Source organism: Vulpes vulpes, chromosome 1 (assembly GCF_048418805.1).
Source record: "Vulpes vulpes isolate BD-2025 chromosome 1, VulVul3, whole genome shotgun sequence".
In the NCBI taxonomy this organism is placed as follows: Eukaryota; Metazoa; Chordata; class Mammalia; order Carnivora; family Canidae; genus Vulpes; species Vulpes vulpes.
This window is the reverse complement of record NC_132780.1, coordinates 83,118,833-83,144,167: the sequence shown is the minus strand read 5'-3', so window position 1 is coordinate 83,144,167 and position 25,335 is coordinate 83,118,833. Positions and strand designations below refer to the sequence as shown.

The window sequence follows — 25,335 nt, the reverse complement described above, 5'->3', positions numbered from 1 at the left end:
CTATGTGCTTGGCCAGGTGATGTAAATAGTAAAAAACGCTATCTACATACATACATTCACATGATCTCCAGTGTGTATGGAAAATATGGAAGAGGCAGTTATTATATCATTAGCTCTTAACCTTGCATGGAAAGTTACGTGCATAGTATTTTCACCCCTCACGATGGCTTATGGTCCATTCAGTGTTCATTTCTCTCATATGCACACAAATAATGTTGCCATTATTACCCCTTCATGAATTTAATGACATGCCTTTGTCGTGTTTAGTAAGGAGATTAATGCTGATGTTGCAGGGTCTGTCATAATCCCCAATGTCCCACTGGGTGAGAGTTTCATTAGCTGAAGGTAGGTGTGGCAGTGATTCAGGAAGGGATGCACTAATTAATATGTTTTGTGGAGGGTATATTCTATTTTATTTTTCTGTTTTTTTCTTCTTATATGTTATGGCTTGCTTGAGAAATGTAAAATCCTGAATGAATAAGAAACCATCTACATAGTTTTGCTTCAGAACTGACTCCCCAAATTTGCAGTATAAAATTCTCTTACTTATTGCTCCAGATAAAGCAAAGGCTTTCAAAGGTAATTCTGAATAGCTGAAATTCTTTGGCAACAAAATAATTCTGAATACCAGTAGAAAATTTATGGATTTCAATTAGAGTTTGTAGGGTATCATAATTCCAGTTTTATATTCCATGCAGTTCAGTGTTTTGGATTTTTAATGGGGCCAGTGCAGTAATAATAAAAGTGATTCAAAATGCACCCAGTAATTACAGAGATTTGCTGTTGCCTTTGCATTAAAAATGATGATGATTTATGCTCAGTGAAATTGCGGTCTGTGGTTCTATTTAGGGTATTCTTGCTATTAAGCTGCTTATTAGTTATGGTCAGTGATTTAAAGCTTAAGAACTATATTAGAGGGCTGTAAAATTATTTATTCTTTAATAGATAATAGTAAATTTGAAACAGACGTTAGGTTAATTATAATCTTGTACATTAAAGAATATGTATTAGCCCTCTGTCACTTCCTAGGTCTTTTGAAATTCATTTCAAGTAAGTAGAGAAATGGGTGATTGGGTTGGATAGTCTGGTGTGTTCGCATCTGCTTCCTGGTTTATAAATAGTTAACACTTTCCTGAATGTTCAGTAGGATGATTTTTGCTCCTTATTGTGAGTCCTTCTTCCTGCTAAATAAATGCTTGTATTCATTTTAAACATCCTTGTTCCAGGTTGACGCTGCTTAAATTAGGCTGTAAAGATCAGAGAGGTAGGCCTGTCTTCCGATGGGGTGGGGGTGGGAGCCATGGGAGACCAAGACGTTGTTAAGGATGAGCCCACTTCCAGTTGGCATTGCAAGGAGTTTGTCATTGTTTCTATTGTTATTCCATTTTCCCTATCATTAATAATTATAGTATATCTGTAGATTTATGAATGTGTATACACATATGTATATATACAGTATATATACAAAAGATCAGGATTTATATGCTCCTCATTATAGTTTTATGTAAGACAGAAATCATCCAGTGTAAATATCAGATGTGTCAAAATATGAATTTCTTGCTACAGTAATTAAATATGATATTCAAATTCCTGTGTTAACATTCTTGTGTGATGCTTGAGTGTTGTACCAAATTAAGAAAAAGTCAAAGATAAAGAGACTCTGTCTAAACCAGTTAAATCGAATCAAATGAGAAAATATACGTGTATTATTCAGGATAAGTTAAGAGAATAGTCTTCCCTTTATCTGTGGCTTAGCTTTCTGTGGTTTCAGTTACCCGCGGTTAACCACGGTCTGGAAGCAGATGATCCTCCTTCTAATGGAGCTTCAGGAGGTCAGTAGCTACTTAAAGCTGTGTCACAGCACCTGTGTCATTCACCTCCTTCACCTCATCACGTGGGCATTTTAGCATCTCACGTCATTGCAAGAAGAAAGGTGAGCCTAGTAGAATAAGGTGCTGTGAGAGAGGAGGGGAGACCACATTCACCTACAGGATAGAGGAACTGCTGTATAATTAAACTAGGCAGTAATAAGAAAACATCTCTTCCCCCCCAAATCTCAAAAGCTTAACATAATCAATACTCATTTCTGGCTCCTGCAAAGTCCAGTGCATGTTGGTGGAGGCTTTCTTCCATCCAGTGACTCAGAGACCCAAGCTCCCTCCATCTAGTGACCTCTCATCTCAACACATGGCCTCTTCAGGGACAAGAGAACTGGACATTGACTCATGATATTTTTAAGTGTGGCCTGGAGATGACGTCTATTATTTCTACTTTCATCCCATTGGTCAGAATGCCATCAAATGCTCCCCACCTTTTTGTGGGGGAACCTGAGCACTATAGCCTTCCTTTGTGCCAAGAAAAAGGAAAATAAGAGAGTATTAGGTGAACACACAGTGTTTCCTGCTGCTGCATTACATAAATGCTTTTGAACTCTTTGCATGTAATCATGTGAATTTATAATTGGAAAAATACCATAAAGGCATGACAGAGATGTTATGATAAACAGTGTCATGATCTCCCCTCCCTCCCTGACCTCATGTGCTAAGAAAACCAGTTGGTTGTATCCAAATCCCTGTCACCTGTGGCTTGGTGCATTTTGCTTTATCCTAGTTGCTCTACCTCTTGCCTTCCTTGAGAGTAGTTGGTGATGTAACACTGCAAATGAGCAGGTAAATGACCTCATGTTTCCCATTGGTCTGCTCTGCTCTGGATCCTGTCTTTCCATCACTGACCCTCCTCACCTTTTCACCCGGAGAATTCCCTTCCTTTCGTTAGAATTAACCGCACACATCCTGAAGGCTGGAAGAGTTTCGTAGGTGTTTATTGGTTGAACACTTCAGTTGAGAAATCTGGCTACATGTATCATTTTGCTATTGCTTCGTGACAAATTACCACAAACCTAAAAGCTAAAAATAACGTTCCTGTATTATCTTAGAGTTCTGTAGCTCAGTGTTCTGGGCAAGCGGGACTGGGTTCTCTGTTCAGGATCTTATAAGGCCAGTCAAGATAGCAGCCACCCTGGGCTCTCATCTGGAAGATCTGGGCAACAATCTGTTTCTAAACTTAATTCATTGACGAGAGATCCCAGTTCCTTGCAGCTGTAGATCACAGGTCCCCGTCTTTTTTGCTGGCCCTTAAGTGTGGGCCACTCTGCATTGAGAGGTTAACTGCAGTTCTTCTCAGGTAGCCTCTCCATCTTCAAGCCAGTGGTGGTGGGTTGGGGCCTTCATGTGCTCTCAATCTCTCTGACTTCCTGTCTTCTAGCCAGGAAAAACACTCTGCTTTGAAAACATGAGGATTAGATTAGGTCAACCCGAAGCATCTGCCTTTTGTCTTATAATGTAACCTAATCATGGGAGTGACCTCTCACATATTCACAGGGTCCACTCATACTTGGAAGGGAGGGCGTTGGGCAAAGGCATGGGTCATCGGAGTCCTTCTTAGAATTCTGTGTCCTGTATGCATTTTGCCCAGGAGAGATTAGAAAGGAAGTTTTTGTTTAGTGGAACCTGTATTTTTCCCAGCTACAGTTTTAAAAAGGTAAGAAATCTTTCTGTAACAAGAATTAAATGCGGGTAAGGGAAGGAAGTGGCTGGGGTTTGTGAGGAGAGATGATGAATATTCTTTCAAAGGCTTTGTGATATACAGAAAATACTTAAAAAGCAACTTAATTTAGGTAATGGGCATATAAAAAGCTCACTTGCTTGATTTTTTAAATTAAAAACTATAATCATAAAATTGCATTTAATAAATACATCCAGAAAAAAATATATAGTAATGGCCAATTAAGTGAGAGATTTGGTGGGGAATGGGAAATGGAGAGAGAGCACAGAAGGTAAAATTCATTCAAGGGTCTTAATAGAGTAAAAATAGCCCTTACGGGATGCCGCTAACTACTTCTAAAAACCATGTTGTGATTTTATGTCAAAGATTTCATAATTTTCTTACATATTGCCTGCTCGCAGAGAACATCCTTTATAGCTTGGCACCCCACCTCTCACTACCATGTCAGCTTTACTATATTTACAGACATGTCGTAATTTGAAATTATCTTGGTTATTTGCATGTCTAACTGTCCATCCTCTGCATTCCCTTCCCTCTCCCTAAAGTGCACACTCTGGGAGGGGGTGTGTGACACTGGCTGCCTCAGATTTTCTAGGCCAGTGGCTAGACCTGTGCCGGGCCTGTAGTGGGCACTGAGTGAACTTTGACTGAATAAATACAGGAAGGCAGTGGTTTGCCACCCTTTCCTCATTGGCTTGTGACGCAAATCAAGTTAGGTGAAGACCTGGAGGTTCCATTTTTCTTTCCCAAATATGGCTCCATTTATTTCAGTGAAACCAGCCTAACCCTTTCCCTCTTGGACTTTTCATCTGACAAAATTCTGAAGCTTCTTAATTGTATGCAGACAACTTGACATCTCTGGTCAGCAGGCTGGTAAATAAGTGTTCTGGACGTAAGATAAGCTTATTCACACTAATACTTATTAATAAAGTACGTTGGACTTTGCCTGACAAGACAAAGCTATTTAAAATTGTTTCATTTGTGTATGCTAGGCTGTTAAATTTGAAAAAAAAATTTTTTCTGTAAAATATATAGTTTTCAGGTAATTTGAATATAAAGTTAGAACTGTAATGTTTCTTATCAGCTTTGCCCTGGAATGGAATATGGAAAATGGAAGCCTGGTCCCAGCTCTATCATTAACCTGCTCAGAAGTCACTTCATTTGTGATTTCCGAGAGCTGACTCACCTCAACATCTATAAATCGAGAAAACGTATGGCATAAGAAGTCAAAGATTTCCAACGCTTCCCCCTAAGGAATCACCCATCCTCTTTTTTTCTTCTCTCTTTCTCTCATTGGCAAAAGATCTACTTGCTTTAACTGGGACCTAATATTTCTAAATACTGGCTGGTCTTATGCTCAAAGAAAAGATGGTACGGTAAAAGCATTTGCACAGGGTCCCTGAACTGATTTGTTCCTCCTACCCCCTGGCTTTTCGCCCATGAAAAGCCAGGGGTATAGTATGAGAGATTGTATTACTCTGCTCTGAATCAGCCTTCCTGCATTGCCCCACAGGAGTATCACATACTCCATCCCTCTGAACTGAGCATAGGCCTGGGGCATGTTTTGGTCAAAGAAAGGTTTCTTCCAGGCAAAAGCTTTACAGACCTGTGCATGGTTCACAAATTTAACCTTTCCTCTCAAGTCACAGTGACTGGCCGTGTTCCTGATGGAGATGGTGTGGTCAGCTTTGGTCCTGCAAGCTAAGAAAATAGCACGGAACCGTAGCAGCCCCACACTGGGTTTGTGGCGTGACTGACAAATAAACCTTTGCTGCTGTGGGGCTATTTGTTACTATGGCGTAACTGGCCCAACCTGACTGATACACTTGCCTGGTGCTGGTGTATGCCACTTCACATTATCTTGGCCTCAGTTTCATATTGCAACCAGTGCTAAGCCAGCAGTTCTCCTCAGTCTTCCACTAGCAACACGTGGGTGCAGCCTGACAGCTCATTGGCTGAAGCCTGTGATTCTTGCTTTATGTTTAGGGCTTCCTCTGTTTTGTCATGCACTCCTGTGGGAGCTGACTGAGGACTCACATGTGCAAACAGGAATTGCAGAGAAATTAACACCCGCGAGGCGAACATCCACAAATGGGCAATAAATTCTGAGGGATAAACATTTTCCTCTCCCTTCTCTTACATGCAGGGTTCTGAGACACATTTCTATTGCAGGATTGAACCTAAGTGGCCGGCTCCAGGATGAATCCTCCTGTTGGCTTTCCTTTCCCGAGTTCCCTTTCCCGGGCCCTTACTTTTGCTCTCCAGAATCACATTCCCAAATAAACTGCATGCACGCAAGCCTTTGTCTCAGGCTCTGTTTGGTGGGGGAACAGGACTCCTCACCGGTTAGACATTCATTTAATCGACCCCATCAGAACACTGTCCACCACCAGAGTGAATTATTTAAGTAATTCAGCAGTGGAAAGGATTATACTGTGCATTTATAGAAACTTGCAAGGCATAAACACTTTGTTACACAGCCTGGAAGTTATTGTTAGATTTGCTAATCCCAAAAGAAGACCCTTCCTCTCCCCCAAGATGAACGTCTTGTTATTAGTTCTCAGTCCATCCTGATGCCATCACATACAGGTTTTGGTTGGAAGGAATCTGTGGGGCTTTTTTGGGATTTGATAATTCGTGGAATAGCATATTGGGGGGCAAATGTTTAAGTGATAAAGCAGAGTTAAAGCTTGGGTGTCTCTGTTGTTCTGTGGCACCCTGTTGCCCTTTATCCTGGGTTCGGTCCGCCGACTATGTGTGTGGGACGTTTTTCTGGTATCATGGAAAATATCACCTTGTTTAGGAATCAAATTGGCCAGGTTCCCATAGCCTGTTAGCTCTGTTTCCTCTTTACCTCCTCGTCAGTCTGTTCTTTAGAAATCTTAAAATCCAAAGCATGATAGAACCAGAGGCTATCTTAAAATCATCTAGCCAAATGCCCTATTTCATAGGGCAGAAAACAAGTCCATAGAGGTTAAGGAAAATGATCCATTTGGGGGGTTGGGGGGGGAGAAGTGGAGGGGGATGTAATCTTGCCTGTTAAGAAGACACCATTCTTTTTTTTTGACATAATTAAATTCTTGATTGTGATGCTCTTAAATGAACCATGAAAATCTAAGCACTTACAATGCAAGTGTGATTTTTAACTAAGGCTTTCCCCCCCCAATCTGAATGTTAAGGTGGCAGATGCATAACTAATCTTAGCTGAATCTATATTAAGAAATCAGCAAGGTGTCTTTATTTAACTTTCATGATCTGTGAATATAATGTAGTGTTAAATAGCATGATTTTGCACATTATGTCCTAAAATAAAAACAACTCCTCCTTTAAAGGGAGAGTAAAATGCAGCAATGTGAAAGGTTATTTTCCAGTTGGCCTCAAAGAAAATGAGAAGCACACAAGAAAAGAAGTTGCTCCTAACCATGATCTCAGCAGATGTATATGACTGTTTCAAATACTGCTTTATCTGGGGGACAAAATTCAGCTTTTGGGCTTGCATTCCAGGTCATGCAGGGGGAAACTCTTGTCAGCAAAAGGAGAAGGGGGAGTTCTAAAATCCCTCGTTATCCTGCTTTTGAATTTTCTGAGCAATATCCAGTCCATCGAGCCTCTGTGTTTTTGCTTGGGGATGTTTCCATGGAACTGTATTAGTTCCAGGAAATTTGGGTCCTTTCTATTATCTCTGGAAACAGGCACAGGTCCTGCAGAAACTACATGGGATTATCTGTTTCTCTGTCTCACGTCTTTGCTGCAGTGGGTTGGATTCCTGAAGGAGTAAACAATGAAACATTGTGAGGCCCAATTGTGGAAGATTGTGCACAGAGTAAGGCAAGCCCTTCTGATTTAAGACATAAAAAAAAAGTTGCCCTTTTGCTTCTTGAAACACTGCTGGAGAGTCTTGCCTGGCGTAGGCTAACCAAGGCGAGAACATAGAGACCACCCATGTGACATCAAAGTTGGGTTTTCGGGGCTTTGACTATCATTTGGCTAACCAATTTTCATTTTAATATGTTTGGATGTTTTCAAGAATGTGATTTTAGTTTCTGATGATTCGAAGTGGCTCCTGATCCAAGGAACGCAGACCCTTGAGGAATTAATACAAGAGTCTTGGGACCTCTTTGGGTACTACACATTCTCAGTGGATCTCTATGTAAACAATACATTTTGTTTAAATGTATTTGAAAGCATTCTTAAGTTTTTGGTCACTTTTAAATAAGCAATATTTTTTCTCAATCAAAGGGCAGTGGGAAAATAAGAAAAATATTCCAGTAAAATTATTCTTTTTTATTCACATGCCCTGTGTGTGTATGTGTGTGTGTGTGTGTGTGTATGTGGAGGGATGTTACTGTGTTTTTAAAATAATTAAAGAGGTCTTTATGCTTGAACAAGCTAAGAACTACTACTGAGGTAGTTATGTTCTATAGGGCATGCTTCACAAAGCTAAATGAAATATTTAAAAGTTAATGGCTAGACAGTGCTTAAAGCATACACATTATTCATCATTTATTCTAATAACATTTGTGGATGACTAACTTAATGCTACCGCACATCCTTCTGTTTTTTTTTTTTTTCCTGAAGATGTGCCTAAGTATCTATGCCTCCTTAGGGGTGGGTTTATATCACTCAGTGATGGAACGACGAAACAGAATTTCCTGCCTTTATAAAAGGGGTAGATGTTAGAAAAACACCCAGATGCTGATATGGGCTTACCTTTGCCAGATACTGTTCTAAAATAGTCTTAAAATATTAGCTTGTTTAATGCTCATAACAGCAGTCTGAGATGCAGGTATTACTGTTGTTCCCATTTTATAGATGGGAGACTGAAGCACAGACTGATTAGGTTATGTGCCCAAGGCTTCCCATCCAGGAAGCCGTAAACCTGTGGTTTCATTTCAGATTCTGAGCCTGGATCTCTGCTCCTACACTAGTTATCACCCTCCCTTCCCCTTCTCCAACCCTTCTCCCACCCCCGCCCCCAGAGGATCTCACTTCTTTCCCAGAAGAAGGAGATGGATGGCTATTGAGGAATACCTGGAGGGTTGGCTGGTTTGGTTTGAGGTAGTATACCCTCATGTGTTTTCCATCCTGCATCCCTATCCTTCAGCATCACACACACACACACATGCACACACATAAACACACATGGCCCCCTGGGCTTACTCTGGACAAAGTGACATTAGGCTACCTTGTACTGTAACTGTGAGGTCATTTGATCTGGGCTTTTTCCTCAAACTTGGAACCATCACTTCATAGTAGCAAGTATGTTGTGGTAAAAACTTTCAGTGTATGATGGAACTCAGTCCTGTTAAATATTTTGCTGCTTTGGGTAACCCATTTATATGTGTCTTCCAAGTTCATTTGGACAAGACCAGCAGCTTGAGCATTATTCAGATGACTTTATAAGTACTGTTCCTTTAAAGCAATTGGCTGATGGTCATGGAGACTCTGAATGATGGCATCAGAGCATGTAGCCTTTGTGGGACATTTGAGAGTGTCCCTCTTTTCCCTTGCCAAACCCATAGAAAAAGTAAAGCAATAGCAAACAGCACAGATGCCCTGGATAGTCCTTCATTCTGGCTGCCACTAAACATACAAATATGCTTTTCGAGGAATTGCTAAAGAGGATTATGACAGTTGCCTTGCTTCCCTGCTCATTCCAATTTGGCAGGTGAGGTCAAGGCCCAGTGGAGGCCATGCTTCAGTGTTCGGGAAGCTGGGATGGGATGCCAGGAGAGCACAATTATTTTGATGCGGCAGGCTGGCTGTGTTCAGAATTGCCCAAGTCACTTCAAAAGCTCTTGTGAAAGTTGGCAGGCACAGTCCCTTAGAGACACCCCCAGCCCCTCCGACCAGCTATCTTTGCAATCTCTCTCACCAGACTGGAGAGGAAAGTCAACTTGCTTTCATGGCAGGAAGGCTCCAGACTTTCCAGTTTCATGGGGCTAAGGCAAATGGGGAGCCAGAAGGGTAAATACAGAACAATAACTAGGAAGGAGCTTTTATTTCAAAGGGCAGAATTATATTCTGGACTGATAAAGTTGGTCAGAGTTTTGCTGGTGTTGATTTTGTGATCTCTACCTTGTCTCTTGCATCTGGAAGTGTGATTGAGCACTGGGTCTCAAAGTGTGAGTCTACAAGGTAATAATTATTTCCTAGTAACACTGTGACAATCTTTGCCATTTATTAGGGTTTATTGTATTCCTTACCTATACATGCCCCCTCCACAAAGCCATTTTCCTTAAAATGTCTTTGATGAAGCAATATAAATTAGTAAATTTATTAAATCACAATCTCTGTGTACATTTAAAAAAATATTCTCTGTAACAAAAGGAGAACCTTTTGATGGCAGGGTGCCCCCAAATAGTACCACTTTGGCAAACTGATTACTTTGAATTAAAGTTCCATAAGAAATGGTTTATGCAAAAAAGGATGCTCTGACTTCCTTTGTCTCTCTGAAAGCAGAAAATAAATCTCCATGTGAATGGTCCCCTCTCTGTGCCAGGAGGAAAGGAGCCATTCTTATCACCAGAGATAGGGAGGGAGTTCAGGGCCAAGAGGCTCTATAAACAAACCTTGTTACTTCTTTACTAAGTTTCTACCCTAAGCCTAAACCTCTCTTAGCCTTGTCCATTCTTTACACATTTACTGTTTCTTTCTAAAAGGTATAAAATCTACCTGCTTTTGTTGCATCTTTGGCTCTCGTATCTTTGGGGCCTTCATACACACAAAATTAAATTAAATTTGTTTTTCTCTTGTTAGTCTCTCATTACAGGAGGTTTCTCAGCCAAGAACATAGAGAGTAGGAGATTTCTTTTCTCCCTCCTGCAGACCCATAAAGACTTCCTTTGCAAATGGAAGTGTCTGTGAACCTTGTCTCTTTGCAAACCACACCTGCTGTTGTTGGAGTTGCTAGCTCAACTGGCTGCTTTATTCATGGAACATCATTTTCAGTTGAAAGAGTAACTGAGAAACAAACCATGGTATTTAGACTTGGATATTTAGGAGATAGCTCCTTGATATTGAGCAAGGCATATTTGTCGTTGATGATAAAATTTGAATATTCAAGTAAAAATTCCGTTTTCTAAAACCTGTATTGGTCACAGTGAGATTGACAGTTTCCCAGGACTTGAAGGCTTTTTTGATGATTGGGTGGTGACATGAAAAAATTTACTTTTTTGGTATTGAATATGATTTATGTTAATATTTGGAAGATCTGCATAGCCCAGGAACTGTTCTGCCATTTTCCAAATGATGAAATGCATGATGTGGGAAAATCATATATGGGAAGAGATCCATTCACAGAAAATACACCAGTGATTTTAATGTAGTAGACATTATGAAAAGGTCATTGATGTGGTTTCAGATTTCACACTGGGGCTTTTAAGATACTGGTTGACAACTGCCTATTGTCAGGTTTTGGCATCTCATCAAGAATAATACCTACAATTATCTATCTAAAACTATGAAAATAATCCTCCTTTTTCAATGACACATCTATGTGAGGCTAGATTTTACTTAGGCACCTCATCCAAAAAAAAAAAAGTATTGCCACAGATCAGATGTGGAAGATGTGAGACCCCAGCACTCCATCAAACTAGCCATTAAAGAAATATCCAAAAATGTAAAATAATGCCATTCTTCTTATTAATTTGGGGGGAGAGGAATGCATTTTTCCTAAAAATCTTATTTAGGTTAACATGTAATGCATTTACTGTTTTTATTAAATATTTTAAACATTCCTTAGTTGTGATTTCAAGTACAATGAATATCAGTAGTTATAACCCACATAAACAAAAGCTCTTTGGAACCCTCAATGGCTTTTAAAAATGCAAATGGATCCTGGAAGCAAATGTTTGAGAACTGCTAATGTAGAATATTGCAGTGTTTTCCAGCTGTAGAGTTCTGAGCTGCCGGAGGAGTCAAAAAAGTTTCCTAGGTTGGGAATCACTATTGTTTTACTATATGTCTTTAAATGTATCAATGAAAATTATTTAAATATTTTCCTCTTTAAAGTGAAAACCTTGTAGGGATCAAATATGCTTACCTTGCACATTAAATTCTCATTCATCAATCACTTATCAAAACAGAAAAATATGGTCAATTTGAACTTGAAATAAAAATATTCACAAATAGAGTATGTGATTTATAGAGAAATACTTGCAAATAGCCACTGGAACTTCTCTTATCTTGCGACTTAAAGCAAATCATAACTATTCAAATAAATAATAAATAAACCTTGGACATTAAACAGAAGAAAAGCAATCATTTCAAATTCTGATTATTTTGTATTTTTGATGCTGTAGCAAATGGTTAAGCCTCAGTCTGCTTTTTAATATACACAGAGTCCATGTCTAAACACAGTGTATAGTTTTTAATGTATTTTTATGTCATTTTTTCCTTACATAATTAAATACATAATTTATTTAATGTGAAGAAGCAAAATTTTCCTTATATATTATAAATGACATTAAATATAATATCTAAGCATTATGCACAATATTTAATATTCTGAATAAAAACAGCTTTTGCCTAAAGTCACATTTGCCTGTAATGCCAAAAACAATGAAGTGATTAAAAATATTCCTAAGAGCATTTGAGAAATTCTATATTTCTGTGAAAGGTATTAGTTTCTGAGAGCTGCTGTGACAAAGTGCCACAAACTGAATGGCTTAAAACAACAGAAATTTATTCTCATTTTTCTGGAGTCCAGAAGTCTGACGTCGAGGTCTTGGTGGGGCCATGCTCCCTGCAAAGCCTCTAGGAGAGAATCCTCCACCCCTTCCATTTTCAGAGGGGTCTGAGCATGACTTGATTAAGGCTGCATGTCTCTGTTCTCTGCCTCTGTCTTCACATGGACTTCCCCTCTCTGTAGGTCTCTCTGTGTAGTGTCCTCATAAGGACGCAGTGATTGGATTCAGGGCCCACCCTAATCCAGGATGATTTTATCTCGAGAACATCAACCTTCGGCAGAGGCCTCATTTCTAAGTTCACCTTCTAAGGGATGTGAACTTTGGGGAACGCTGCTCATTTATTATACATTCCCAATTGAAACTGATGGGGAGTTCAGACACACTTTTGTAAGGGGAGGCTGTGCGGTTGGACAGACCCTGTCTGCCCCTGATTAGCCCTTTGACTCTGCCAGGTTATCTACACGTTAAAGCCTCAGATTCCTCATTTATGAAACTGGATGCATGTTAGCCATTACATTGGCTTATGGTGAGAAGTAAGGGAGATCATGCGTAAAGACACGATGTTCTCAACACAGTGCCTGGCACAGGGGAAGGTCACTGAATAAATAGTAGTTGCTCCCAGTTGCCAGGACAAGGAGGTAATAATAATCATAGTATTGGGGCATCTGGGTGGCTCTGTGGTTGAGTGTCTGCCTTTGGCTCAGGGCGTGAACCCGGGGTCCTGGGATCGAGTCCCGCATTGGGCGCGCCCCGCAGGGAACCTGCGTCTCCCTCTGCATATGTCTTGGCCTCTCTCTCTCTGTGTCGCCCATAAATAAATAAATAAAATCTTTAAAATAATACTCATAGTATTTACTATAAACATAGTGTTAGGGGCAATTATATTGGTGATAATTGTAATAAGGGTTAGTGGATTAGTGCTAATGGTGTCCTCAGACCATTAGTAGATAATAATAGATGGTTTTACTATGACAAGGTAGATGAGAGAGAGAGAGATGAGAATCCTTCAGTGAGTAAGTAGCACATGAGTTTGGTTAGAGACAGACTTTCCTGTAGACTGCACGTGTTCTCTAACAGTCCTAGGTTGAAACCTGATCCCCAGTATGATGGTATTTGGAGGTGGGGCCTTTGGGAGATGATTGATGAGGGTAAAGCACTAGGATGGGACGGGTGCCTTTATAAAAGGTACCCCAGCAAGCTCCCTCACCCCATCTGCCATGTGAGGGCACGGCGAGGAGATGGTGGCTGTGAACCAAGAAGAGGGCCTTCAACAGACACTCTCTGGCCGCAATGATCTTGCACTTCCCAGCTTCCAGAAGTGTGAGAAATAAATATCTTTCATTTATGAACCAGCCAGTCGCTGGTGTTCTGCTCTACCAGCCCGCTGGAACTGAGACCCTCACCAACAGGACTTTCATCAAAAGACCCACCGTGTATGTTTTGAAGAGCTGTGCCGGAGGCCAGAACACTGATATTCAGCACTTTCTAACATTTTCATCATTTCTGTTCTGGATTTGTAGCACTCATTTCTAGGCCTGTGTCTTGATCACGATTTTGGGTGGTAGTTGGAGGCTTTGAAGCATAAACAAAACCTCTAAGGGCCCATTTTGCTATAATTCCATAGAGTCTGCCCTTGGGCAGCTGTAGGGCTGATCTCATGTCCAGGTTCCCTCGATGGCTGTTGTAGACTTCTCCCCGCAGCTGAAAACCCTACCCTTGCCCCTCTTACCCCCAGCTCCTCAGAGCCTCCACTTGGCCCTTCCCAAGAGCTAGTAAGCTGTGTGCATGCTCGCTCCCTCCCTTTGTGTCCTTCCCTTCAGAATGTACTGGCATCTTTGCCCATCTGTTTTTCCCCCTATTTCTGATGAGGAATGACCCCTCTTCCCTTTAAGACTAATCCCTCCCCTGGGGGATCTACTCTTATCCCACATAATAATTCTGATCCATAATTATCCTTTTGTCTTCTGGCATTTGGTCTCTCTCCATGGAATCCTTCCACGCAGTCTGTAAATATGCCCAAGCTCCCTCTTTGTTCTTAAAAACACTGTCCCCTCCGGCTACCATGTTTCCTTCTTCAGAGTGCAGTGACCTACCCCCAGCTTCATGTTGTGACAGCTGTTAATTATTATAAAATTATTGCAAGAACAATACAGAATTCCCAGGAGTTAAATCTTGATAATTTCTTCCTGGTAGAGATAAGATGTGGCTCACTCTAGGTGGTGAGGGCGTCCAGGGCCTCTGAACCTGCTCTCCTGGAACTTGCTACCACTCGGTGGGCAGCGGACCACAGCCCCCTGAGGGCTGGGCTCAGTGTGTGGGAATTTAGCATATTCAGAATATTCGGTGATGAACATAACCAAGTGCTTTTAAGAAAGCTGGAGTTTTCCTAGCTCTTCTGTTGGAGAAATTATAAAATCGGTGAATGCCCTGAGGATAGTATAAACAAAGAGGCTTTTGTCTTTTAACCTCTGAGTTTGTTCTTGAGAGTTTGCTGAATAATAAGCGGGTAAGAACATTTCCAGCATCTCTGGTGTCCTTTCCATTTGCTGAAAACCTGCACAAAAGCCCCAAGTGAAGTTGAGAACCCATGTGGGTCCAGAGGAGGTAGTGAGAAGCAGTGCGGTTTCTTCTGTCCCACTTAATTTTTTCCAGGGACTGGGTGGGTAGTCAGTACCTTGCAAAGACACACCACAGATGAAGACAGATAGGATAACTGTACAGAAGTTTATGTAGCATTTGGGTGTTTGCGTTTAAAGGCAGAAAAAGAAAATATACGTAGATCATTCTGGAGTAGATCAAACATTTTTTAGTCTTGGACTAAATCCCTGGGAAATCTGCCCTGTAAGACTCCTCTAGCAGAAAAAGGGCATGGATGCTGACTTGCTAGACTAATATATTCCAATAGGAACTTAGTTTACTGAGAAATTATACATAAAAATTATACTGTAGATGATTCAATCAATTGGCAGTAGTAGCATGTGTGACATTTTTTATATATATATACACACACACGTATGTATATGTGTATATATATGTTCTTGCTGGAGATAAAAAGAAATATGAAATGTGATTTTCTGCCCTTGGAGGAGTTTACAGTTAAAATGAGGCTGTATTTAAGCCCTTCTCTCTAAGCAAATTCTAACCATCCTTGATTCCATAATGAGAAGCAATGTGATGTAGCTGAATGTTGGTAAACTTCGCTTGAGAAAATCATGATGTAAAAAAACAAAACAAAACACCTTTATCTTGTCACCCGACCACCCAAAGATTCAGCTTCGCACCCCTTGTGTCATCCAGAAGGAGAGAAGGTAGTATCTGTACTGAATCTTAATTTTTTCCTGAGAGTTGTCCCCACCCTCACCACCTCATTGTCAGGAATTACATCAGTTATTTATATACACTTACTAAAGTTTTGTGTGTTTATCCAGCAACCAATATAGAGATTTTCGGTCTGTTGGTTCTAAGTCTGTAATAGAGCTATATCCTTTAGAATAATAACATAATGGAGAAATGATTTTTAAATGGAGTAGCCTTCATATAACTCTGATTATCTTTAATTAGGGGGGAAAATCACCAGCTAAAAAGAGAAACAGACTTCAAATCATTTAAAACTCAGAATAATCAACTGAGAAAAAAATGTAATCTCATAAATCTTTTTAACCACAGGACAATAGTATCTTTATTCATTAAATAACTTTTGCTGCCTCTCTCTGTTTCTCAGATTGGAACTCTAACATAGATTAGAATTGCCAAGTATCTGTGAAATGAAAGACTCCCCCTCCCCCATCTCTCTCATTCCCCATAATAGCCTAGGACAAGTAAAACCGAAAAATTCACAGTTCAGTTCAAGAATTAGGTTTGTTGTGTGGGCCTAATGTAAGAACTCTGATTGAGAGTGGTCTTGATCAAAGGCATGTTGGGGAAGAATTAGCCCAACTAGGGTAGAAACTTTTTTTTTTTTTTAGCAGTGTTTCCCTAGAAATAGGGAGATATAATTTGGCACATTACAAACAAACCACTGACATTCATTTTTCACAGATCATCCTTAAAAATAGCAAAACTCCAAAGAGCACTAATAGAACCAAAAATATAACCTGCTGTTTCTTGTACCTGAGGTTGGCTTTCATGATTTTTGAGAAAGGACCAGAGTTGAGACAATTCTATGTATGATTTTTTTGTCAACCTAGTACCGTATCCAAAGAAGCCTATAAATACGTATACACAGATTATTCTTTTTCTTAGTGGAGGGAAGAAAGAGCTTCTTTCTTGGTAGGCATATGCCATGTAACTTAGGGGGGAAAGGAAATATGAAAAATGTGCAGGGGGGAGAGCAACTCTGTGAAATGAGGCCAGACTGGCAATGCCTGTCTGCCCATAAGACTGACTTACTGTGGTTTTCTCCTTACAACTGGCCAGAATTTAAAAAATCTGTTCACTTCTACTCCACATGAAGAGTGGGATCTCTCAGGAGCAGAAGCAGGGATGTCACTTTGCATGTCAGCTGCCAGAGCATGAAGCCATGTTTGTAACAGGGAAATTAGTGATGTTTCCTTGTGATCATGAAGCAACATGTGCTCGGCTAATTACTGCTCTCTGTGACTCTCTCACATCTTGAAACTCTCCATGACCCAACTGCGGAAATCCTGCTTGTCTGCCTCCTACCTTCTCCCCCAAAGAACGAAGAATAGCAAAATGCAAGGCTGGGCTTGTTTAATGAATATGATTTGCTTTTGTTGAACCAAAGGCACAGGGGGTTTCGGAGGCTGTCAGCTTGATGTGAGATTTGTGAATGATTCCATAGTCCACAACTTTAGAGGAGTTTAATATGGAGAGTGTCTGTGTTTGCTGGTGATAACCTGTCCAAAGGCATTTTCTTTACTTTCAGAGCTTCCTAGAATAAAAATGACCTTTCAAGGTAGGTGAGGCCATCATTCTGACTTGAGCCAGAGCTGTATCTGGCATGGGCAGACTTCCGAGAATCTTCCTTCCCTCTGTGACTCTTCCTTGATCCTAGCTGTGGTCCTCCTGCCATCTCAGAAACTCCTAATGCTGTAACCTGAAGCTCTTTCTGCTTTTTCTGTTTGAAATGTGTTCCTCGCAGTATATAGTCATTACGGTTCTTGGTGGAATGCCTTTCCATTCATTCACCTATTACAGCATTAAAAACCAGACTGTCCTGGGGCGCCTGGGTAGCTCAGTTGGTTAAAGCATCTGACTCTTCTTGATTATGGCTCAGGTCATGATCTCAGGTTCGTGGGATCGAGCCCTGCATCAGGCTTTGTGCTCAGTGTGGAGTCTGCTTGGGATTCTCTTCCTCCCTCTCCCTTTGCCTCTCCCCCTGCTCATATGCCCTCTCTGTCTCTCTCAAATAAGTAATAAATCTTAAAAAACAAATAGTCTTGCCTACTTTATATTAGGGTGGCTTCCCTCTACAGAATCTCCCCTCATTCCCCCCGAAAAAAAACTTAGTTTGTCAAGACAGAATGAACGTTGCTTTTTCATAGTTCATGACAGGAGGTGATTTTAATAGAGGCATTGGCTTAGATATGAATTTATTTGAGTGACTATTTGAATATATTAATTAGTAGTATGGTATTAGTGATATAGAAAAAAAAAAAAGGGCCCAGAAAGAGCTTGATTCCCTGGAAAAAGAAACTTCCTGAGGATAGATGGTAACACTTTCTTTCCATTTAGATGCAGTTCTTGGATGATATTACCCAAACTAATTAATAATGACATATTAGTTAACATATTGCCATCAGCAGGTGGCTATTTGAGCAGGGGTGAAATGGCATGTGCTAAAACAAATTGTTGTACCCTAGAGAAATGTGCAGAATTATTTTTAAAAGAGTCATTTAATGATGTCTGCAACATGATTTTTTTTTTTTTTTTTTTTTTTTTGCTTAACACAGCTTTAAGAGAGGAAATTGGGGGTAAGGCTATAGAGATGGAAACTAGAAAAACAAAACAAAAGACACCAAAATTGGTTCAACCTTTACCAAAAGCTTTCCGAGTTGAAAAACAAAACGAAGCCAGTACACAGTTGAATCCAAGTGGCACAGTTTGCCTGTCAGATAGAAATCACACAGAAGACTCAGGTGCCTTCCTTCTTCCTTTGCGCTCTTTCTTCCTCCCCTCTGTCTACTCTCGATCTGTCATGGGATTTGGGGCATACGGCAACATATGGGCAGGAAACTGTAATCTGTAGCTGGCTTTCCGTTTCTGAGGAATCACTGTGACAACGAAAGGGTTAAAACTGTCAACACCTATCAGAGCTCGGTGATAATTAGTGTAATAGCAATCCCAGAACATCGGCACAGGTGACCACACCACAACAGATGAATTCTACAAGAGTGATGCTTCAGAAGAAATCCTTCTTCCTCTCTTCCAGCTCCTACACAACTATGCTTTTTATGTGCTTATGTGAAAAAGCTACTGTTTATGCATACGAATGATTCGGATTAAAGATGATTTTGAGTCTTTTTTATTTCAGAAAGTGCTTTTGGAATTAGCGCTGCAGATACAAGTTGAATAGATCTGTACCCTCTGAGCACGAGATAGGTGGCCTTTAAATGTCTCCAAGTGTTTGACCGTTGTTCTGTTACTAAGGATGCTCAATTGTAGGGAGTGGTGTGATTTAGGGAGACAAACTGTTGCAAGGTATACTTTCATTATTATTATTATTTTTTTTTTTTATGGAGCACCTGGTTGAGCCTCTGCCTTTGGCTCAGGTCCTGATCCCAGGGTCCTTGCATCAAATCCCACATGAGGCTCCCTACAGGGAGCCTGCTTCTCCCTCTGCCTATGTCTCTGCTTCTCTCTGTGTCTTTCATGAATAAATAAAATCTTGAAAAATAAATTTTTTTAACTTTCATATTCTTAAAAGAAACACAAAAGGAAAAAAGAATGAAACACTTTAAAACAAGATGTAGGCTTGAGAAAAATAAAACACATTTTTTTCATTTAGTCGCTTCCAAGAGAAAATTGATAAACAAAAAGCAGAGACTTAAAGCTATTTTTTTGAAATTCCTGTGGTAACCCAAAAGGGACAACAGTGACTTAAAGATAGAAGTAGCAGTTGGTAGAGCATGTGACTCTTGATCTCAGGGTTGTAAGTTCAAGCACAACAATGGGCGTCAAGTTTACTTAAAAAAAAAAAAAAAGGCAGGAATCCATGATGGACTAGGGGAAGAATGGGTAAAGGAGAACCTCAATAACCCCGATATGTTCAAATCCACAGGTACCAATGGCTGGCATCCTAGAGTACTTAATGAATTGGCCGAAGTCATCACAGAACCGCTAGATATCATTTTTGAGAACTCGTGGAGGATCATGAGGTGCCTGAAGACTGGAAATGGGCATATTTAGAACCTTCTTTCAAAAAGGGAAATGGATGATGACCCTGGAAATACTCATCAGCTTAACTTTTTGCTTGGAAAAAATCTGGAATAATCAACTTAGTACGCTGGGTAACTAACTTATGATAGCTAGAAATGAGGCAGTGAACCATCATACATAAAGAAGTCCTGAGTTAGGTTTTGAGATCAGGTCTCCTGCCTATTTTGGGGATTCTCCCCTCCATTCTCTGAATTCTTGATAAAAATAAATGAGGTTGGCTGAGGCATTTGGGTGATAACTAAGTTTAAGTGTCATACAAGACAAAGCAGGTTTCTGGCATGAGCTCATCATTACGTTATTTCCATAAGAGCCTTTGACTTGAGAATTAGTAGCTTTAGTTTTATATTTTAACATCCTTTTTTTTCACTTCATAGAGGACCATGTTCTTATGGGTTGAGGTATTTTATCTAATTCTATATAGAATGGTTTGGTGACGGAATTCTTATTTTAAGGTGCTTTTCATTGTTATTTTGTCTATCGGTAGGATCATAAAGCTGATGAACTGAGGAACATCACTAATGGCAAACAGTTTTTTCTGACTTCTCATTTTTAATTTAACCTGGCTGAAGGTTAACCTAGCATTAGGACCAGGAACAGTGTCTTGCTCTCACAGACACTGAGCAGGAACAGCTGTGGAATGTGATAGCTCATTTTCCTTGCTCCATGGGAACTGCTGTGGCCAGTGCTGTGCCTCATCCCACCTCACCCCACCTCACCCCCAGGCTTCTGATGTCAGGCTTGGGGGGGCGGGGAGGTAAGCAATGGCAGTGGGCATTACGGATCCTGCAGGACCACAGCCCAAAAGGAGGTTGGAATAGAGTGGGGAAAGGAAGTCACAACAGATCTGGTGGATTTCTAATTCTCTTCTTGCCTTTGGATGCAGGTAGTGTTTTTTTGTTTTTTTGTTTTTCTGCTTAGAAAACACAGCCTGTCACTTGATGGGATGAGCATTGGGTATTATACTATATGTTGGCAAATTGAATTTAAATAAAATATTTTTAAAAATAGAATCCTGTTGATGGGATCAAAAACTTAAAGGAAATTATCAAAGAAGATCCAGGTATGTCACAGGCTCCCGGGGCAGGCAGCTTCTGAAAGCCCATGAGCACAGTCCTGTTACAGAGTCTTTCCTGCACTACTTGGAAGTACACAGGATCTGTTTAAGTTTACATCAGCATTGTGATGCTCCAGTGTAGGAAACTCTAAGGAGAAGCAATTTACATTCATTCTCTTCCTGGTGCATGCTGGTCCCTAGGTGAGCAGTTAAGGTCTCCAAGGGCAATTTTATCACAATACTGCTCTAAAAATCTGAGGTTTACATAGTTTATCTACTTCTAGAGATTAATTTAGACACTGTAAAATCAGTCTCATTCTTAAATGCAAACACAAGGAAATTAAGCTTGAAAGCATGTATAAGTTGTCCTTTAAACCACGTGTAGTTTGCAGATAAGTAAGGATTAAACTCCAATCAACCTTTCATCATTTTTTTTTCCCAAGTGAACCAGTCTTTCAAATTTCCAAGCTAGATTTTTCTTAAGGAGTGGGAGGTCTGGATAGATTACAGATATAATTTATTGTGATAATAAATGGCTTCCTGTTCAAGACCTCATTTCCAGGTGCAGCATCTGTGGCAGATTTATTTCACAGATGTGCATTTACATGCATTTGTTAAACTGTTGCTAGAAAGGACCCACTATCTGAAAAATCTATTATTTTCACCACTGGCATTATAATGCAATCCACTGCAACCAAAAAAAGGGGACTCTGGTGATTTCAGGTTTTATCTTCTATTTGTGTAATGTCTAACCTCAGTGTAGTTTGCTGAATTTAAATCTCTTGGTGTCTGCTATTGGAATTTGAAAATAATGATCTTCTACCTAAATTAAGAATCACAATCTAAAATGGTGAAATAGCCAATGGACCTGAAAGACTGCTTACCTAAGCCAGAGAGAGAAAGCTTTAAGCGGAGAAGTGTGAAAGGAACCCCTTGATTCTTTTCCATTACAGCAAGGTCAGGTAAGAGTTAGAATGTAAAAGAAAGGAAGTAGTCTTACCATGGATTGTATCTGAAGGTAATTACTCTTATGATGAGTAACTTTGGTAGCATTTTTACATTTTTAGATCATGATATCTTTCATAGATAAAAGTAAAGGAAATAGCTAAGGGACAAATATATTATCAGAGCTAGAGGAGTATCTTGATTTGTATTTCCTAGAACATCAAGAGACATTAATTAGAGACTTTTTACTTCATAACATTGAGGAAGTTGGAGGGGTATAGCAAAATCTTTGTTCGGTTCATCTTAGAGTGCTGGGGGATGAAGAAAGAAAGATTTTGTTTACATAAAATATTTCTTGGTTCAGGGGAATGCAAGGGCTCCTTCCCACCAAAGGAATTGAAGCAAATTAGAATAGCTGTATTCAAGTGGTTTCTCAATCTCGAGAAATTTCCAGCATCTTGGTATTGTGAAATCAACAATACAAACAGTAAGCCTTGAGTTTTGACTTTGGAGTTCCTCGGATCTTCATTCAAATTTTGGAATCATTTTGATTGCCTCTTCAGGTGGTGAATCTGTTTAGAACATAAACTATAGTGTAGCATGGGGAGTGGTCTTGAACAGTTGTTGAACTCATCAAAAGCCTTTTATACTTCTCCATAAGACGAGAAAAATAAATACCTGCTATAGTTCTGCATCAAACAGCCTCAGAGTTCTTGGCCTTGTGCTTGACACATAGTAAGTGCTAAGTGCCTTCCTCCCTCCTTTCTTTACTGGGACCTTCCTTCTTTCCTCTTACATGAAAGAGATCACCTTAAAACTGACTAGAAAAATTCAAGCATAAATTGACGTGTTCTTACTGCTGCCTTAAACCCACTAAATAAAGCCCCTTTGCTTTCTTTTAGAAAGGAATAGAAAGGTTACAGTGGCCACTCACAGCAGGAGTGAACTAAATGTTTATTGATTGAATGAAAGGAATGTGATTTTTAAAAACAATGAGCAAATATGTAAGGCCAGCGCTTCTCAAGGCTGAGGAAATGGTCACATAGATACATATGAAGGTATTTCTTCAACTGTCTTCTTTTTTATAGCTTTAGATATGTAATTTGGTATACGAATTAGTGGGTAGCATATGTGCATTTTCCTTTGATTTTATGACTGTGATTTACAAATTAGGAGTGCAAGTGGGCATTCCCCCATAGATTCTTCTGGGATAAATCCAGCCAAGATACCAAGCAGATGATGGTGGATCAGCGAACTTTTCTATGTGAAGAAAAGCCAGATGTACCAGTGCCTAGGAAGCACCCGCCAGAAAACTGAGATGAGCTTATCTGGATTGTTCTCTGCAGTGTGAAGAGTCTGAGCTCTGTAAACAGGTTCCTTGTGTGGGCATTGAAGAACAAAAAAAAAAAGAGGTCAAATAAAATTGCATTTTTAGATGAAATATTTGATTTATATAAATTTTTACATGTAATATTAAATTACATATCAAAATATCATGTTCAGGTAGGAGATTTCTGAATTCAAAGTAAATAAAGGAGAAAGAGTAAAATATAATGTCCAGAGACGTATACAAGAAATGAGCAAGAGCCTGACCTGAAATTGCCAATTCTGTATTCAAATCAAGGGCCAATCAAGTTCAGGGAGTGCTCAGAAGTCAGCTGACAGCTTGTGCTTTGAATAAAGGTGTAAGAAATGTATTAAACAAAATACGTTGTGCAGAGCAAAGCAAATCAGTCAGGTTTTCTCTTTTAGAATTTTTAATGTTTCTCTTAGCAATCCCAGCGGCCATCAGATAGTCCTACATCAGATGTTTTACACTTGCAGTTTCTTTGATTGGAAAAATACTCTTCCCCTGCCCCCCAACAAAAAGGAAAAATACTCTTTAGCTTCATAGTAGGAATCTCCAAAGATATAAAATCAAATTTCTACTCCATGATAATTGTTTTAGATATGTCCATGAAAGGAAAAAAAAAAGTAGTTCAGAACAATAAATAACATAACTTTTTTTATTTTTGGCTTCCCAACAGATATTTTCCTTTAAATTGTTTAAATGCCTGGCAGTGAAATTTTGTTTTTTATTATTGCTGTTAAAAGATGACTTTTAGAGGAAAATGGGAGGTTTAATTCCACATTAAGATGGGTGATGTGGTTGTTTTATTTTGTTTTGTTTTATTTTACAATTTGGCCAAAATATCTTCCACTGGAACAAAAGGAAGTCAGCTTTTCAACTTTAAGATGAGAAGTGTCTTTTATAGATGCATTCTGTGTCATGCCCTTTGTCAGATGATTTTTTCCTTTATTACTCCAAAAATAAAATGCTGAATTGAATATCTTGAGGGCAAAGTGATGTGTAGTAATTGGGACAAATGGTAGAAATTCTGTTGCTGTTGTTGCCATGTTCTCTAAGCTTGACAATATTCTGAGATTCTCTGGGTTCCTCAAGCCATTATTCATGGAAAAGTTCTACCTTACGGGAATGTGTGCATAGGTCCAAATAACCAATATGTGTACCTGCAAGTAGCCGAGCACAGGTTCATTCTAAATAAATGCTGCAGTTTATTTATTTATTTTTTTTTTTGTAAATGGAATTGCAACTGACACTTTACCCCCACTTTCTTAATTGTTTTTAAAAGGGACTGAGAAGGGTCTATTTAAAGCTTACTTGGAATGGCATTATGGACCACGGATTGTATGCCCATGCAGCGCTGTGATTTGCAAACATATGTCCGCTCTTCAATAAATGTTACGGCTTTCACAGCGGTTCCGCCTTGGCCTCTTTTGTGATCGTTTTTACATTTTGATGAATGACATAGAGTATGTGTGTTGTTTAAATTGACGATGCATAAATGTTTACAGTAATGTAGCATTATGGTTAGCATGGGAAATCAGAGTTCCAACTTGAAAGAAAGGAAGCAAGGCTCCCTACTCCTTGTGCAAAATGCAAATAGATCATTAGGATGTGTGCTTGGATGCTTTTGTGTGATTGTTATATATGTATATGTTGTTGCTTTCTCCTTTCCCACCACCCCGCTTCTCACTAAAAAAAAAATACTCCTGAGGGGATGGGCTGTAACTTTGTGCCCGGAACTGCTCACCAGAGTGGGAGGTGAGGCAGTGGGACATGGTAGGTGGTGGGTGGGCAGGGCCACGTGTCGAGTTTCTGCTCTGGCTCCCACAGCCTTGAATATCCATCACCTGAAGGTGGTTGTGATTTTTCTACAGAAATGCGGCATCTCAGGACTCATTTGATCCAGACTACTGGATTCAGATCCTACCTCACTGCTTTCTGGCTCCAGGACCTGGAGCAAATGGAATAAAGACATAGATTTTTTTTTTAAAGATTTTATTTATTTATCCATGAGAGACACAGAGAGAGAGAGAGAGAGGCAGAGACACAGGCAGAGGGAGAAGCAGGCTCCATGCAGGGAGCCCGACGTGGGACTCGATTCCGAGTCTCTAGGATCACACCCTGGGCTGAAGGCGGCGCTAAACCGCTGAGCCACCCGGGCTGCCCAAGACATATAGATCTTACTGCAATAATTAGCACAGGCTAGGCAGCCCCAAAACATTCATTCCAAAAAGTTTTGTAGTAGTGTTATGGGTTCTGCATAAATGGTATCATGTGTGATATGTTTGGTGATGACGAATGGCTGTTTTTATTCCCACTGAATTCAAAGTGAGAAG

General features: G+C 39.8%; 1 protein-coding gene across 1 annotated transcript in view; it reads left to right on the top strand.

Annotated features, from left to right (window-relative positions):
* Positions 1–24,411, top strand: part of SAMD5 (sterile alpha motif domain containing 5) — a 56,432-nt gene extending 32,021 nt beyond the window's left edge. Inside the window, exon 2 of the mRNA XM_072718862.1 lies at positions 19,495–24,411. Within this exon, the coding sequence (XP_072574963.1) occupies positions 19,495–19,557 (63 nt within the window). The 3' untranslated portion in view covers positions 19,558–24,411. The remainder of the gene's footprint in view (positions 1–19,494) is intronic.
* The last annotated feature ends 924 nt before the right edge of the window (positions 24,412–25,335 follow it).